The sequence below is a fragment of the Artibeus jamaicensis genome, unplaced genomic scaffold (assembly GCF_021234435.1).
Source record: "Artibeus jamaicensis isolate MK-2021 breed Jamaican fruit bat unplaced genomic scaffold, CSHL_Jam_final contig_415, whole genome shotgun sequence".
NCBI classification, from domain to species: domain Eukaryota; kingdom Metazoa; phylum Chordata; class Mammalia; order Chiroptera; family Phyllostomidae; genus Artibeus; species Artibeus jamaicensis.
The window spans coordinates 20,665,056-20,677,572 of NW_026521823.1; the positions used below are offsets into that span (position 1 = coordinate 20,665,056).

Here is a 12,517-nt window from a genome sequence, read left to right on the forward strand (position 1 = left end):
TAAACTTGTGTTTCATGCACTCACGCCTCTGAACCTACTTTTGCTCACCCCTGTTTTTGCCATCAGGCAGATAATTTTCTTTTTAAATTTTAAGTAAACCACCATTCAGAAAAATTAACAAACAGCAAGGACTGTGGCTTGTTAAGAAAAACAATAAATCTGATGGCCCAAGGAAGAAGGAAAACAGTTAACACATCACCAAAGACAAGATGATAGGCATTTTATATGCCTAGAGTTATTAAAAAAAAAAAAAAAAAAACTAAAGAACTGTCAAACTTCTGATAAAGCAAATATTACCCACAAGGACTGTTTACCAAGGTGTGGAATTTCCTTCTCCGGGTTTTTTACAACGGGATAAAAGGACAGTCATCCTCCCAGCACCACCCCCTGCCCGGGCCCCCAAGAAAACTCCAATGTTACAAACTCAGGATTAGAGAAACCTACAGTGCTTTGTAACAAATTAAGTTCTTTTAAGTGAAACTTATTTTCTATACCCTGCACAACTTCAAAAACTTTTTACACTTAAGACATTTTACACCTAGAATGAATAGAGCTTGCACCAAATGAGTTTAATCCGGACCCAGTCAACTGTCAGGCCTATAGTGGTTCTTTATCATTCTCTTGTGTGTGCAACCTGGGCTGAAAATAAACCTGTGGGCCTCTGAACTTTTCTCTAAGGTCTTTCTCTCTCCTCCTTGCCTAATCACACTCCCCAGTCACATCTTTACATCCTCTATAAAACTGTTTTCTGCAGTTGTTTAAAAACCAGCAACGACGCTTACTGAAGAACCACCTAAGGCAAATTGCTGGTGATGTTAAGAGTAATCAGTCCTCTCTTCTTACTCCTTCCGCCAGCTTTCCAGGAGGCTCCTCCAATCGCTTCTCCCTCCACCTCTCCCTGCCCTGCTCCCTCATTTCTTACAACCCACATTCCACCTCTGCCTTTCCACCCCTCTCTCCTTGCCCCTGCTGCTTCTCCTCCTGCCTGATCTGCTTCCCAGGGGGAGAGGGTTAAAGCTGGGAAGGGAGGAAATGGGAGGAGCCCGGCTCCGCTCCAGCCGCAGGCACTGAGAAAGGCCCGGGCACCCCCGGGGCAGCACCTGGAACAGCATGGTCCTGTTCTTCTCCGAGTCCGAGGGCTGTACGTGACTGGGCGCGCTGGCGTGTCTCCGGCGCAGCTGTGGTTTTTGGCTGTTCTCGTGGACCTTCCTTTGCAGGGCTCCGGTGACGCTGCTGCACCGAGACCGGAACTCCTGCTGTTCATCAAAGCCCGAATCTTCCAAAATCCGCTCAGGGAAGCAAGATCGGGCGCTGGACAGCACCGGCTGGCTGGGCACGGTTGGTAAGGCAGGGTGGGTGCTGGTGTCGCCATCCTCTTCCTCCAGCAGAATGTCCGAGGGTGAACTGGGACCCTCGACTTCGAAGATGACTTGGTCGTTGCCGGCCTCGGGCCCACGCTGCTCGCCCTGGACCTTCAGGCGCTGCTGCTCGTGCAGGCTGAACTTTTCAATGCAGTCGTCAATGAGGCTGGACGGCGCGTTCTTGTGGGTCACGGTCACCTTGCCGCAGTACAGGACTTCGAACTTCTGCGAGTTGTAGAAGGCGTCCTCAGTGTCTTTGCTGGGTTTGGCATCATCCTGCATGGCCACTTTCGACAACTGCCTTATGCTGCTGATCACCTCAGGCACCTAAAGAAAATAATCAAACACACTTATTTCGGTTGACTCTTTAGGAATAGTGTATGTTGACCCAGACCTGTTATTTTCACACAGAATGCATTCTCCTACTAAATGATAAAACATGAAAAGTAACTGTGAGACCCTACACAAGGAAAAAGAAATTTAAATTACACTATCAGACAAAAATGCCTTAAAAATTGACATTTAATGATATCAGTATTATACATTCCCACTTTAAATGTATTCATTTCCCAGGAACAAAAACATGAGAGAATATAGGCCACTACTAACCTTTAATAAATCAGAGTATATCCTTTGAGTACTTTTAAAAGTTATTATGAAGGGCATCAAAAGTTAAAGTAAAGGGAAAAAGATAAATGTTTTTAAAGTGTAATGATCAAAACTACATGAATAAATAAGTGTTATTATGAGTCTCAGCTGAAAGGAACCAAAGTTTCAACAAAGAGCATGAAATAAACTTTCTGGAGGGATAGATTAAAACCCAGACACCCTTCATCAGCATTAGCCATCAGGGAAAATACAAATGAAAGCCACAGTAAAACAACACATCTACACATCTATCAGAGTGGCTAACATCGAAAAGACCAAGAGCCCAGGGGGGTGTGGAACAACCAGAGCTTGCACACACTGCATTCAGAAATGGACACCGGCAAGCCCCTTGCAGAAAACCGCTCAGCACTCTCTCAGCAGTTAAACACGGGCTTAACTCAGGACCCAGCCATGGCACTGCTAAGATGTAGCCAAAGCCCTGAAAACATAAGCCCACACGAAAACTTGTGTACGAATAGTCACAGAAGCCTTGGTCAAAAGAGTCCCAAACTGGAAACAGCCCAAATGTTCACTAACAAGTAACACTCCCTAATCATCAGGGAAATGCAAATCAAAACCACAGTGAGACATCACCTCACACCTGTTAGAATGATATCATCAAAATACAAGCAGTAAGTGCTGGTGAGGAAGTGCAGAACAAGGGAACCCTTGTACACTGTTGGTGGGGATGTAAATTGGTACAGCCACTATGGAAAACAGTATGGAGGTTCCTCAAAATATTAAACATAGAACTACCATATGACCCAGTGATTCTATTTCTGGGTATAAGTACAAAGGAAATAGAATCACTACCTTGAAAAGCTGTCTGCACCCCCGCGTTCACTGCAGCATGATTCACAGTAGCCAAAATGTGGAAGCAACCCAAGTGCCCATCAGGAGATAAGTGGATAAAGAAAATGGGAAATGCATGTGCACAAACACACAGAAATATTATGTAGCCATAAAAAAGGAAGTCCTCCCATTGGGGACAACATGCATGAACCCTGAGGGCATTTTGCTGAGTAAGTCAGACAAAGAAAGACAAACACTATATGGTCTCACTTACATGTGGAATCTAAAAATAAAATTAAAAAACAGGCTCATAGAAATAGTGGAGGGAATGGATGAAGGGGTCAAAGGTACAAACTTCTAGTTATTTGCTAAATAAGTTCTGGGGATGTAATACACTTATTACTAGACTTATTGTGGTAATCATTTCACAATGCATCCATGCATCAAATTATTAGGTTGTGTACTTTAAACTAATACAATGTTATATGTCAATTATATCTCAATTATACTGAAGAAAAGAGTAAATGGATAAATAAAATGTGGTACATCCACACAACAGAATACTACTAATCACCTCTCATCTGGTTTGTAGCAATAACCTTGTAACTAGAGTTCCTTGCCCCCTTCAATCTATTCTCAAACATCAAAAGGATCTTTTTTAAACTTCTCGTGTTACTCACCTGCAAATCCTCCAAGCTCCTCATTTGTAAAGGGTGAAAGACAAGCTCCTTACAACATCCTACAGGGCCCTTGACATCTGCATGATATACACATGGATTAAATGTGCACTGTGGCTACACATCCTCCATGTCATCTTTAGAGAGTCAACGTGGGGTTCCACCTTTCCATCCCTCCCTCATTAGCTCTGACCTGACTGCTAGGTAATACTCCCTCTGACTCACTCTGCTTCAGCCACCCCAGTCTCCTAGCTTTTCCCCGAACACACCGGCCACACTCCTCTCTTAGGGTCTCTGACCTCTGCTCGTCTCCCAGATAACTGCAAGGCTCACTCCCTCACCTCATTTAAATCCACGTGCTAGTATCAGCTGTGAGGCAGCACCCATTCCCCACACCAAAGCACACGCACTCGCACACGCACACGCACACGCATGCACAGCCAGCACTGCCCTGGACTTTTTCCCTGCTTCGGTACTCTGCATAGCACCTACCAATAACATTCTGTATAATTCATTTGCTAACATGTAAGCTCTAGGAGACTGGTCATTTCTGTCTTCTTTTTTCCTTCCTCCCTTTTTCCATTTTTTCCTTGTTGAATCCACAGGGCCTATAATAATTCATGGCACACAGTAGACAGTATGTTTTTTAGCATAAAAAACTGTTTTGGTAATTTTTATCTTTGGAAAAAGAGGAGAGTGTCTTATCTAATGTGCTGCTTCACACTGGGACATCTATGGTACATCTTCAAATATTCTAGCACCAATTCTAAATCCAGAATTTCTTCTTTTTCATGTGATTATTTAGGATATATTGTCAGAGGATTCACAATTTAAAAATCACAAAAATTTCAGCTGGCTGTTGTGTTTCCCGTGACTCACCCTGAACACCTGACATGACTCAGAAAAAAAGTCAGGGGTTTCGTACTAAAGCATGACAGTCACCCTGGCTGCTGTGACGGTTTCCTTTTTATTATTATTTTTCTGTGTGTTAGAGAGAGAAGAAGGGAGAGACAAAGAAACATTGCTCTCTGACATTTTCTTTCTTTTTTATTCCAGAGAGGGAAGGAAGAAGGGGGCAGGGAGAGAGAGAGATCAATACAAGAGAAACATCGATTGGTTACCCACCACAGGCTCCCCAGCTGGGGACTGAACTCCCAATCCAGGCATGTGCCCTGACTGGGAATAGAACTGGCGACTTTTTGCTTTAGGGCACTACCCTCCAGCCAACCGAGCCACACCAGAAAGGGTTCTGACGTTTTCTTTTTACTTTTGTACCTGAGTAGGTTCAAGCTGTGGAGAGTGAGCCAGCTGACATTAAACCCTGAAGGTAGGATGAGTCTGGTGCATTGGGCAAAGCCCTAAGACAGAATGATGCCTTCTCCTCAAAAACTATATTTTTACTAAATACTTTCCATCTGACTTTGCAACCCAAATGCTCCTAAATTTCCAAACATGTCTCTGTAAAAACATGGAATTAGAAATATTATCAGTAGGATATTTTGGGACATGATAAATTTTTATCTTGTTACAACTATTTAAATTGTTTTGGTGGGGTATTAAAGTTATATTGTATCTCACCACTGAAACTGCAAATCCATTCCACCTCAGTGTGTCACTGACTCTGTATTGATGTTTGTACATTTTCTCTTCCGTTACATTGAGAGGTCTTACATGAATGACTGGCTAGTGGCTGGATTTCAATAGTCTCACAGGACCCCTCTCTGTGACCACCGGTAAAGGCCCGACACCTAAATGTATTGAGTAGTTCAGTTAATGATCCAGCTTATATGGGGCTGGTCAAAAATTTCATTTGTTGTTTTCTGTAAGATGGCTCTTATAGTGCTTAGTTGTCTTTAACTTCACTTGAAACAATTTTGTTAGATTGTATTGTGACAGCTGTCATACCAGCGTGCATTTTTAAAAAAACACCAAAATTGATCAATTTTTATGCAGCCATTTTAATATTGAAGGTGGAAGAAAATACACATTTTCAGTGCATTATACTTTATTATTTCAAGAAAGGTAAAAATGCAACTGAAATGCAAAAAAAAAAAGATTTGTGCAGTGTATGGAGAAGGTGCTGTGACTGATTGAAAATGTCAGAAGTGGTTTGCAAAGTCTCATGCTGGACAATGCTCCATAGTCATGTAGACCAGTTAAAGGTGATAGCAATCAAATTGAGACATAAATTGAGAGCAATCAATATTGTACCACACATGAGATAACCAGCATACTCAAAATATTCAAGTCAATAAAGTTATTGGTAAAAATAAAAATGTCTTTTATTTTACAGAAAAAGCTAAACGAATTTTTTGCCAACCCAATTCAAGCAAAGAGCATCATCTGGACTGAACTGAGTACTTTAACCTTCCAGAGATTTGAGTGGTTAACCGCACCGTGAAACACAAACTCTAATCACCTGTAATGCCATTTCATAACCACCCACAGCTTTCAGTGGCCTGGGCTGCAGAAACTCTGTGAGGCTGATCTAACTACAGTCACCTCTGCTTTTGTTCTTCTGGGAAGACACAGATGACAGTTACACACTCAGAGCCCCCACCAGAAGGGTCACATGGATAAAAACAGTAAAATACCCATAGAGGGGAAATGAGTTACCAGAGAACCATGAAAAACTCCTACTGAGGCATTTATTTATTCCAAGGAGCAATCGGAAGTCGCAGGAGAGAAATGAAATCTCTATCCAGTACTTGTACATAAAAATGATTATTTTGGTAAAGCAGTATTCTCCCATAGGATAGTGTTAACTGAAAATATATATATATATATATATATACATACACACACACATATATATATATTTAATAGTTGACTTCTTGTATGTATTATGTCTGGTTTTCCGCACCACCCCACCATGAGCTCTGACGTGACAGAATGAGTCGGGGTGATTCTGAGTCGTACCTGGAGCTCTTCCTATGACCACAGGGGAAGCGCTCTGTGCTCAGAAGAAAATGGGTGACGCTGTCAGCAGACGGGCATATAAACAGTAGTAAACTACCCAGAACCCTGACACAAGTTCTCTGGGAGTGAGAGACGTTTATTAAATCCCTATTGATAATTCAAGAGCCATGGCAGTGCCCAAAACAAAGAGCACAGCTTTCCACGCTGCTCAGTGCTCACCCCAACTGGGAAGCCAGTGAGAGGGCCAGCAGTGTCTCCGGACGCCACTGAGCGCCTCCGGCTGCACAGTCGCGCTTCTTGCTCTGGCCACCCGCACTCCATACGAACACGCCGTGGCTCAGAATCTGCCTGCATCTTACAGAGCCGAATGCGGACTTAATACCAACCAAAGGCAAGGTTTTTATTCAGTGGCAGTACGTAATCATTAACATAAAACAATAATAATGACAAAAAACTCTACCAAACTAGAGATGGAGAGGTTTTAATCCCATCCCCAGCTCAGGCAGGAATTTTTGCTATTCTGCTTCTGCTAGCAGTTTCTTCCCCAGAAAAGGTAAGGGGATAGATAACCTAGTCAATTAAGGCCTAGATCCAAATTTCTGTGGGTTCATTTCTGTATCAGCATCACTAAAGGAGATGGAAAATTATCTCTACAGTGAAGTAAAAAATGTTGTAAGTCATTGAACTTATTCACCACCATCGACACAATAACCAATTCAGGAAACAATAAAATGAGTGGGGTTTTTTCAAATGCCTCATGATTATTTAGAAAAAGCACAGTGCCACCTTTAGATAGTATTTTGTCGTTACACTTTAGAAATCTCATTAAAAGGATTAAGATTCAACTCTCAAATGCAGACATTAAAGCAACTCCTCACTGGAGATTAAAGGAAGCTTCCCACTAAATCCCTGAATGCCATCCTGTTATTTCTCATTAAGTATCATAATTATTTACCACACTTCAAGCAACCCAGTGGTATTGTAGAAGTTACATTTTGCCTGATGACAAAACAAATTCTACAACTAGAACACAATAACGCTTAAACAATCAAACACTGGGTAAAAGTCTAGATTAAAAGCACTAAGGAAAGATACCTTCGCTCAGGAAGTCAGGGGAAAGTTGTCCTCCAAAAGCACTGAACAAAGCCAAACCAATGTAATCCTCAGGATAAGCCTTCGGTGGCATTTCAGAAGCTTTCTTTTTTAAGTAAGGCAGCAGTAATTGCATTGCATTTGTTGAAAGTCCATGTTATCGCTATGCAGCCAATTATAAAACTTCCAGGAATAACCGTTATTGCTTCAAAAGTAAAGTATTTCCTGACTCCACAATCAGGAAACACCCCGATTGTTCAGGACCGAAGCAGCAGAAGCTTTGGTTTTCTTTAAAAAGAACATTTTAAGTTGGATAACCATTGTCTTTCTGATGCTATTTAAATAATCACCAGTGCCCAGTACTCATTAAAAATGAAGAGATTAATCTATAGTACAATGTCTCTTTTCCTCAAAGACTTCATTGATAAGGAGGTTAAACTCGGCAAACAATTAAAAATGGATACAAATATGAATGTGAGAATAAGCTGCTTAAAACATACTTAAAGCAAAAAAAAAAAAACTGGATAAATCCTTTCACAATTAATTGATATGAGCTTAACTGCTGGAATCCTTATTTATCTTTTTTATAATAATTAGAGTAAGCCCAGCAAGATATAGATAAATGAAAAAAAAATAGAGAGGGATAGGTGTAAAAAGAAAGTGAGGAAAAAAACAGGAACATTTAAAACAAACTAAAGAAAACTGCCTGATGAAAAGTAACAATTTAAAGTAGTCTCAATCAGATAGAGACGGTATGGAAAAAAATATGTGCTTCAGAAATATTAAATGCCTTTAGGGAAAGGGAGATTTTTTAAATGATTTTATTTATTTATCTTTAGAGGGGAAGGGAAGGAGAGAGGGAGAGAAATATTAACGTATGATTGCCTCTCATGGGTTCCCTGCTGGGAACTGGCCTGTAACTCAGGCATGTGCCCTGACTGGGAATCGAACTGTGGTTGTTTGGTTCCTAGGCCTACACTCAATCCACTGAGCTGCACCAGCCAGGGCTTGATTTTAATATATTTTATCGATTATGCTACTACTCTTGTCCCAACTTTCCCCCTTCACCCTCCTCCACCTGGTACACCCATTCCCTCTGGCAAATTCCCCTTAGTTCACATCCATGGCTCATGCATACAAACTCTTTGGCTACTCCATTTCCTATACTATTCTTACCAGCCCCCTGTCTATTCTGCCCCTACCAATTTATACTTCTTTATCCTGGAAACTTTTCCTCCTATCCTCCCTCTTCCCCCTCCCAACTGATAACCCTCCAAATGATCTGATTCTGTTTCTGTTCTGCTTGTTTTAGTTTCTTTTTTTAGATTCAGTTGTTGATAGTTGTGGATTTATTGCCATTTTAATGTTCATAGTTCTGATCTTCTTTTTCTTAAGTCCATTTAACATTGCAGGTAGTGAGGGGTTGGTGATGATGAACTCCTTTAGCTTTCCCTTGTCTGGGAAGTATTTTATCTGCCCTTTGATTCTAAATCATAGCTTTGCTGGATAGAGTAATCCAGGTTGTAGGTCCTCACTTTTCATCATTTTGAATATTTCTTGCCAGTCCCTTCTAGCCTGCAGTTTATTTTGAGAAATCAGCTATTAGTCTTATGGGAGCTCCTTTGTAAGTAACTATCTGTTTTTCTCTTGCTGCTTTTATGATTTTCTCTTTACCTTTAATCTTTGGCTTTTTAATTATGATGTGTCTTAGTGTAGTCCTCTTTGGGTCCAACTTGTTTGGGACTCTGTGCTTCCTGTATGTCTATTCCCTTCACCAAATTAGAAAAGTTTTCTTTCATTATTTTTTCAAATAAGTTTTCAACTTCTTGCTCTTTTTCTTCTCCTCCCAGCACCCTTATTATTTAAATGTTGGTATGTTTGAAAATGTCCCAGAGGCTCCTTAGTCTATCTTTGTTTTTTTTTTTAATTCTGTTTTCTTCTTGCTGTTCTGATTGAATTTTTTTCTTCCTTGTATTCCAAATCATTGATTTGATTCTCAGCTTCATCCCCTCCACTGTTCATTCCCTGTAAATTTTTCTTTATTTCACTTAGTGTAACCTTCACTTCTGCCTCAGTCTTTTTTATGCTGTTGAAGTAACCAATCAGTTCCTTGAGTGTCCTAATAACCAGCATTTTGAGCTCTATATCTGATAGATTGCTCATTTCTAATTTTTAGTTCTTTTTCTGGAGTTTTGTTCTGTTCTTTCACTTGGGCCATATTGCTTTGTCTCCTCATTTTGGCAGCCTTCCTGTATTTGTTTCTATGTATTAGGTAGAGCTGCTTTGATTCCCCTGGTTAGTTGCATGGCCTGTTGTAGAATAGTGCGCCTGTAAATTGGATTGGACAAAGCCTTAGGTAATTTCCAGGGCATGGTAATCTGTGTGAACCAGGTTGATGGATCTGATATGGGTCACTGCTCTATGGCTCTGTGTTTGGGAGGGCTCAGAAAAGGAACAATGGCTGCTGCCTGGCCTCTGGAGTCTTGTCCTGGAGGAAGCTGTCCCCCAGCACTCACCCTGATGCCAGGGACTTCAATTTCTCCCCGTATTCCACTGGTGCCCTTCCCAGCTGCTGCCCTGGTGCTAGAGCCCAGAGGGAGTGAGTCTGTATAAGTCCTAAGACCATCGTGGGCCCTTTAAGAGGAGATGTCTGAGAATCCCACAGTCTCTTCTGCCTTTCCAACATCCACTGGTTTTTATAGCCAGAAGTTATGGGGACTTATCTTCCTGGCACTAGAACCCTGGGCTGGGTGGTCTAGTGTGGGGCTGGGATCCCCCCACTCCTGAAGTATCCCTCCCAGTTTTTATCCACCACATGTGAGTGTGGGACTGCCCATACCGTGTCTCCACGTCTCCACCCCTCCTACCTGTCTGGATGAATGTGACTTTATTCCTTGGTTGCCAGGCTTCCACACAGCTTGATCTTCTGTTAATTCTGGGTGATCGTTCTTTTGCAATTTAGTTTTAAGTTTTGCTGTGGTTGTGTGAGAAGGCAAGCTGTACTTACCTATGCCTCCATCTTCCCCGAAAGTCCTAGATTTCCTTTCTAATTATGTTTTACTTAAATCATGAAGGTCAGCTCAGCATTTTGAGAAAAGTCTAATTTTGTCATTTAATGTTATCATTTCTGTTCGGTTTTTTAAAATCTCATCTTCAGAAACTGATAGAAAGTGATCAGATGGTATATATCCATCACGAAAGAGCTCACTCCCATTAAGGAAACACTAACGTTACCTAAGAACCCATGAGATTTTTCCAGTCCCAGTTACTTTGGAAGCACAGTCTATTACTTTTAACATGAGGCTGTCTGAACACATTAACAAGAAATAACAATGATTTTTAAAGCATTTTCACATTTATCCAAAGTACTTCAATGACTCTTTGTATTTAGTTAAAAATATGAATTATCACTTTGAAAAACATTTCACACAGTAAAAAAGAGGTCTAACTTTCATTAGCTCTGGACTGTAAATCGACTGGAGTAATAGGGTGATTTAAAATTACAAAAAATATCAAACTAAATGTGCACTATCTTGTTTTACAGATGTGGAAGCAAACCATTCAGATCAAAACTTTAATCGATAAAGAAGAAAATAAAAAGATAAGAAACAATCTGGGCCCTCAGAAAGCATCTCTGACACTTACTTTACTTGGCTTTAGATTCTTGGGCTTAAGCCAAAAGAGTTTCCTCTCAGACCAGGCCTTAGTTCTTAGTATTTTCTCTTTTTTTTTCTTGCCCTTTATTTTATTTAATGTTAAAAATATGTTTATTTGCTTTTTAAACAATTCAATAGTTTTTTTTTGCTTGAGAAAATGCATTTTTTCATCTTAATTGTATTCCTTCCATCACCCTTTAGTCCCCTTAGACCCCCTCCCCCGGCAGTCCCCACACGGTTCTCCGTGTCCACGAGTCCTCTAGCCTTCTTGCTCCATCCCTCCACCCCCTAACGCCCCCTCCCACTAGCTGTCATTCTGCTCTCCATCTGTGAGTCTGTCCCCATTTTCCTTGTTATTTCTTAGATATTTTCAGTCACTTTGCTGCAAACTCATTTTGGGCTCTGTAACTCTCTAACTGCTGCTTTCTTGGGGGCTTCTAAGTGTGTTCAGGCATTCGAGAGAGAGAAATTTCTTATACCTTTCGGCTCAGTTCCCCCCCTTTCCATCTCCCTGATCATATCGTTGACTTCCTTCTCTGGAAGGTATGACCTGTGCCTTTCTGAACACTTCAGATTTGTGAAAACAGCCATCTATTCAATATACAAGAGTAACCTGTATATTGTGCACTATGGAAAAAAGGTGGGGAGTCATGCAATTGGATGAAGAGAACAGAAAGTCCTTAGTAACAGCCCAGTTAAGTGTTACAGGAAAAAATGGGCACCAGACAGGAGATGACGTAATGAGAACTGAAATGATGAAGGATGGGTAAGAACAGCCCTTTCCAAATTCCCTATCAATAGCGAAATCTTTATGTTTAAAGTGGATTAGTCCACAGTGTGGCATATCAGAAAAGGACATACCATGCAGTTAGAAGTCTCAAGTTTAAAGCCCCATTCCAGTATCTATTATTGTCTAAAGAAAAGACACCGTATCCTCTCAGCCTCCAGTTTTTCTTCTGCAGCATGGGAACCACAGTGTTTGCTTCAGAGGGAAGCTGGAAAAATTAAATTAAATGTGCAAATGTGCCTGGCACACTGCTGGGACAATGAAAGCATTCAACAATGTTCAATTAAAAAAGTAAGTCTGATTTGCATTGTGTACAGAGATGGAAGAAGTGAAAAGCTATTGCTAAATAAGAAAACATTGCCTTCATAAAACTTCAATGGCAGCAGAGAATATATGATAAATAAGTAAAATATAAAGGATTCTAAATAGTGAAAATTACCAAGGAGAAAGATAATGCAGGGAAGAGAGACAGAAAATTTGGAGGTGACGGTGGAAGATTTACAACTTCAGAGAAAGGACTTTCTCTAAAATATTTGAGTAAAGACTTCTATTGAGCAAGAAGGTGAGCCCTACAGGGATGTGGGG

General features: G+C 40.9%; 1 protein-coding gene across 3 annotated transcripts in view; it reads right to left on the bottom strand.

The window, feature by feature from the left end:
- Nucleotides 1-12,517, bottom strand: part of TBC1D4 (TBC1 domain family member 4) — a 180,859-nt gene that overhangs the window by 69,106 nt on the left and 99,236 nt on the right. For all 3 annotated transcript variants that reach the window (XM_037153231.2, XM_037153232.2, XM_037153233.2), the window contains exon 2: nt 1,101-1,688. In XM_037153231.2, coding sequence (XP_037009126.2) covers nt 1,101-1,688 — 588 coding nt within the window. The remainder of the gene's footprint in view (nt 1-1,100; nt 1,689-12,517) is intronic.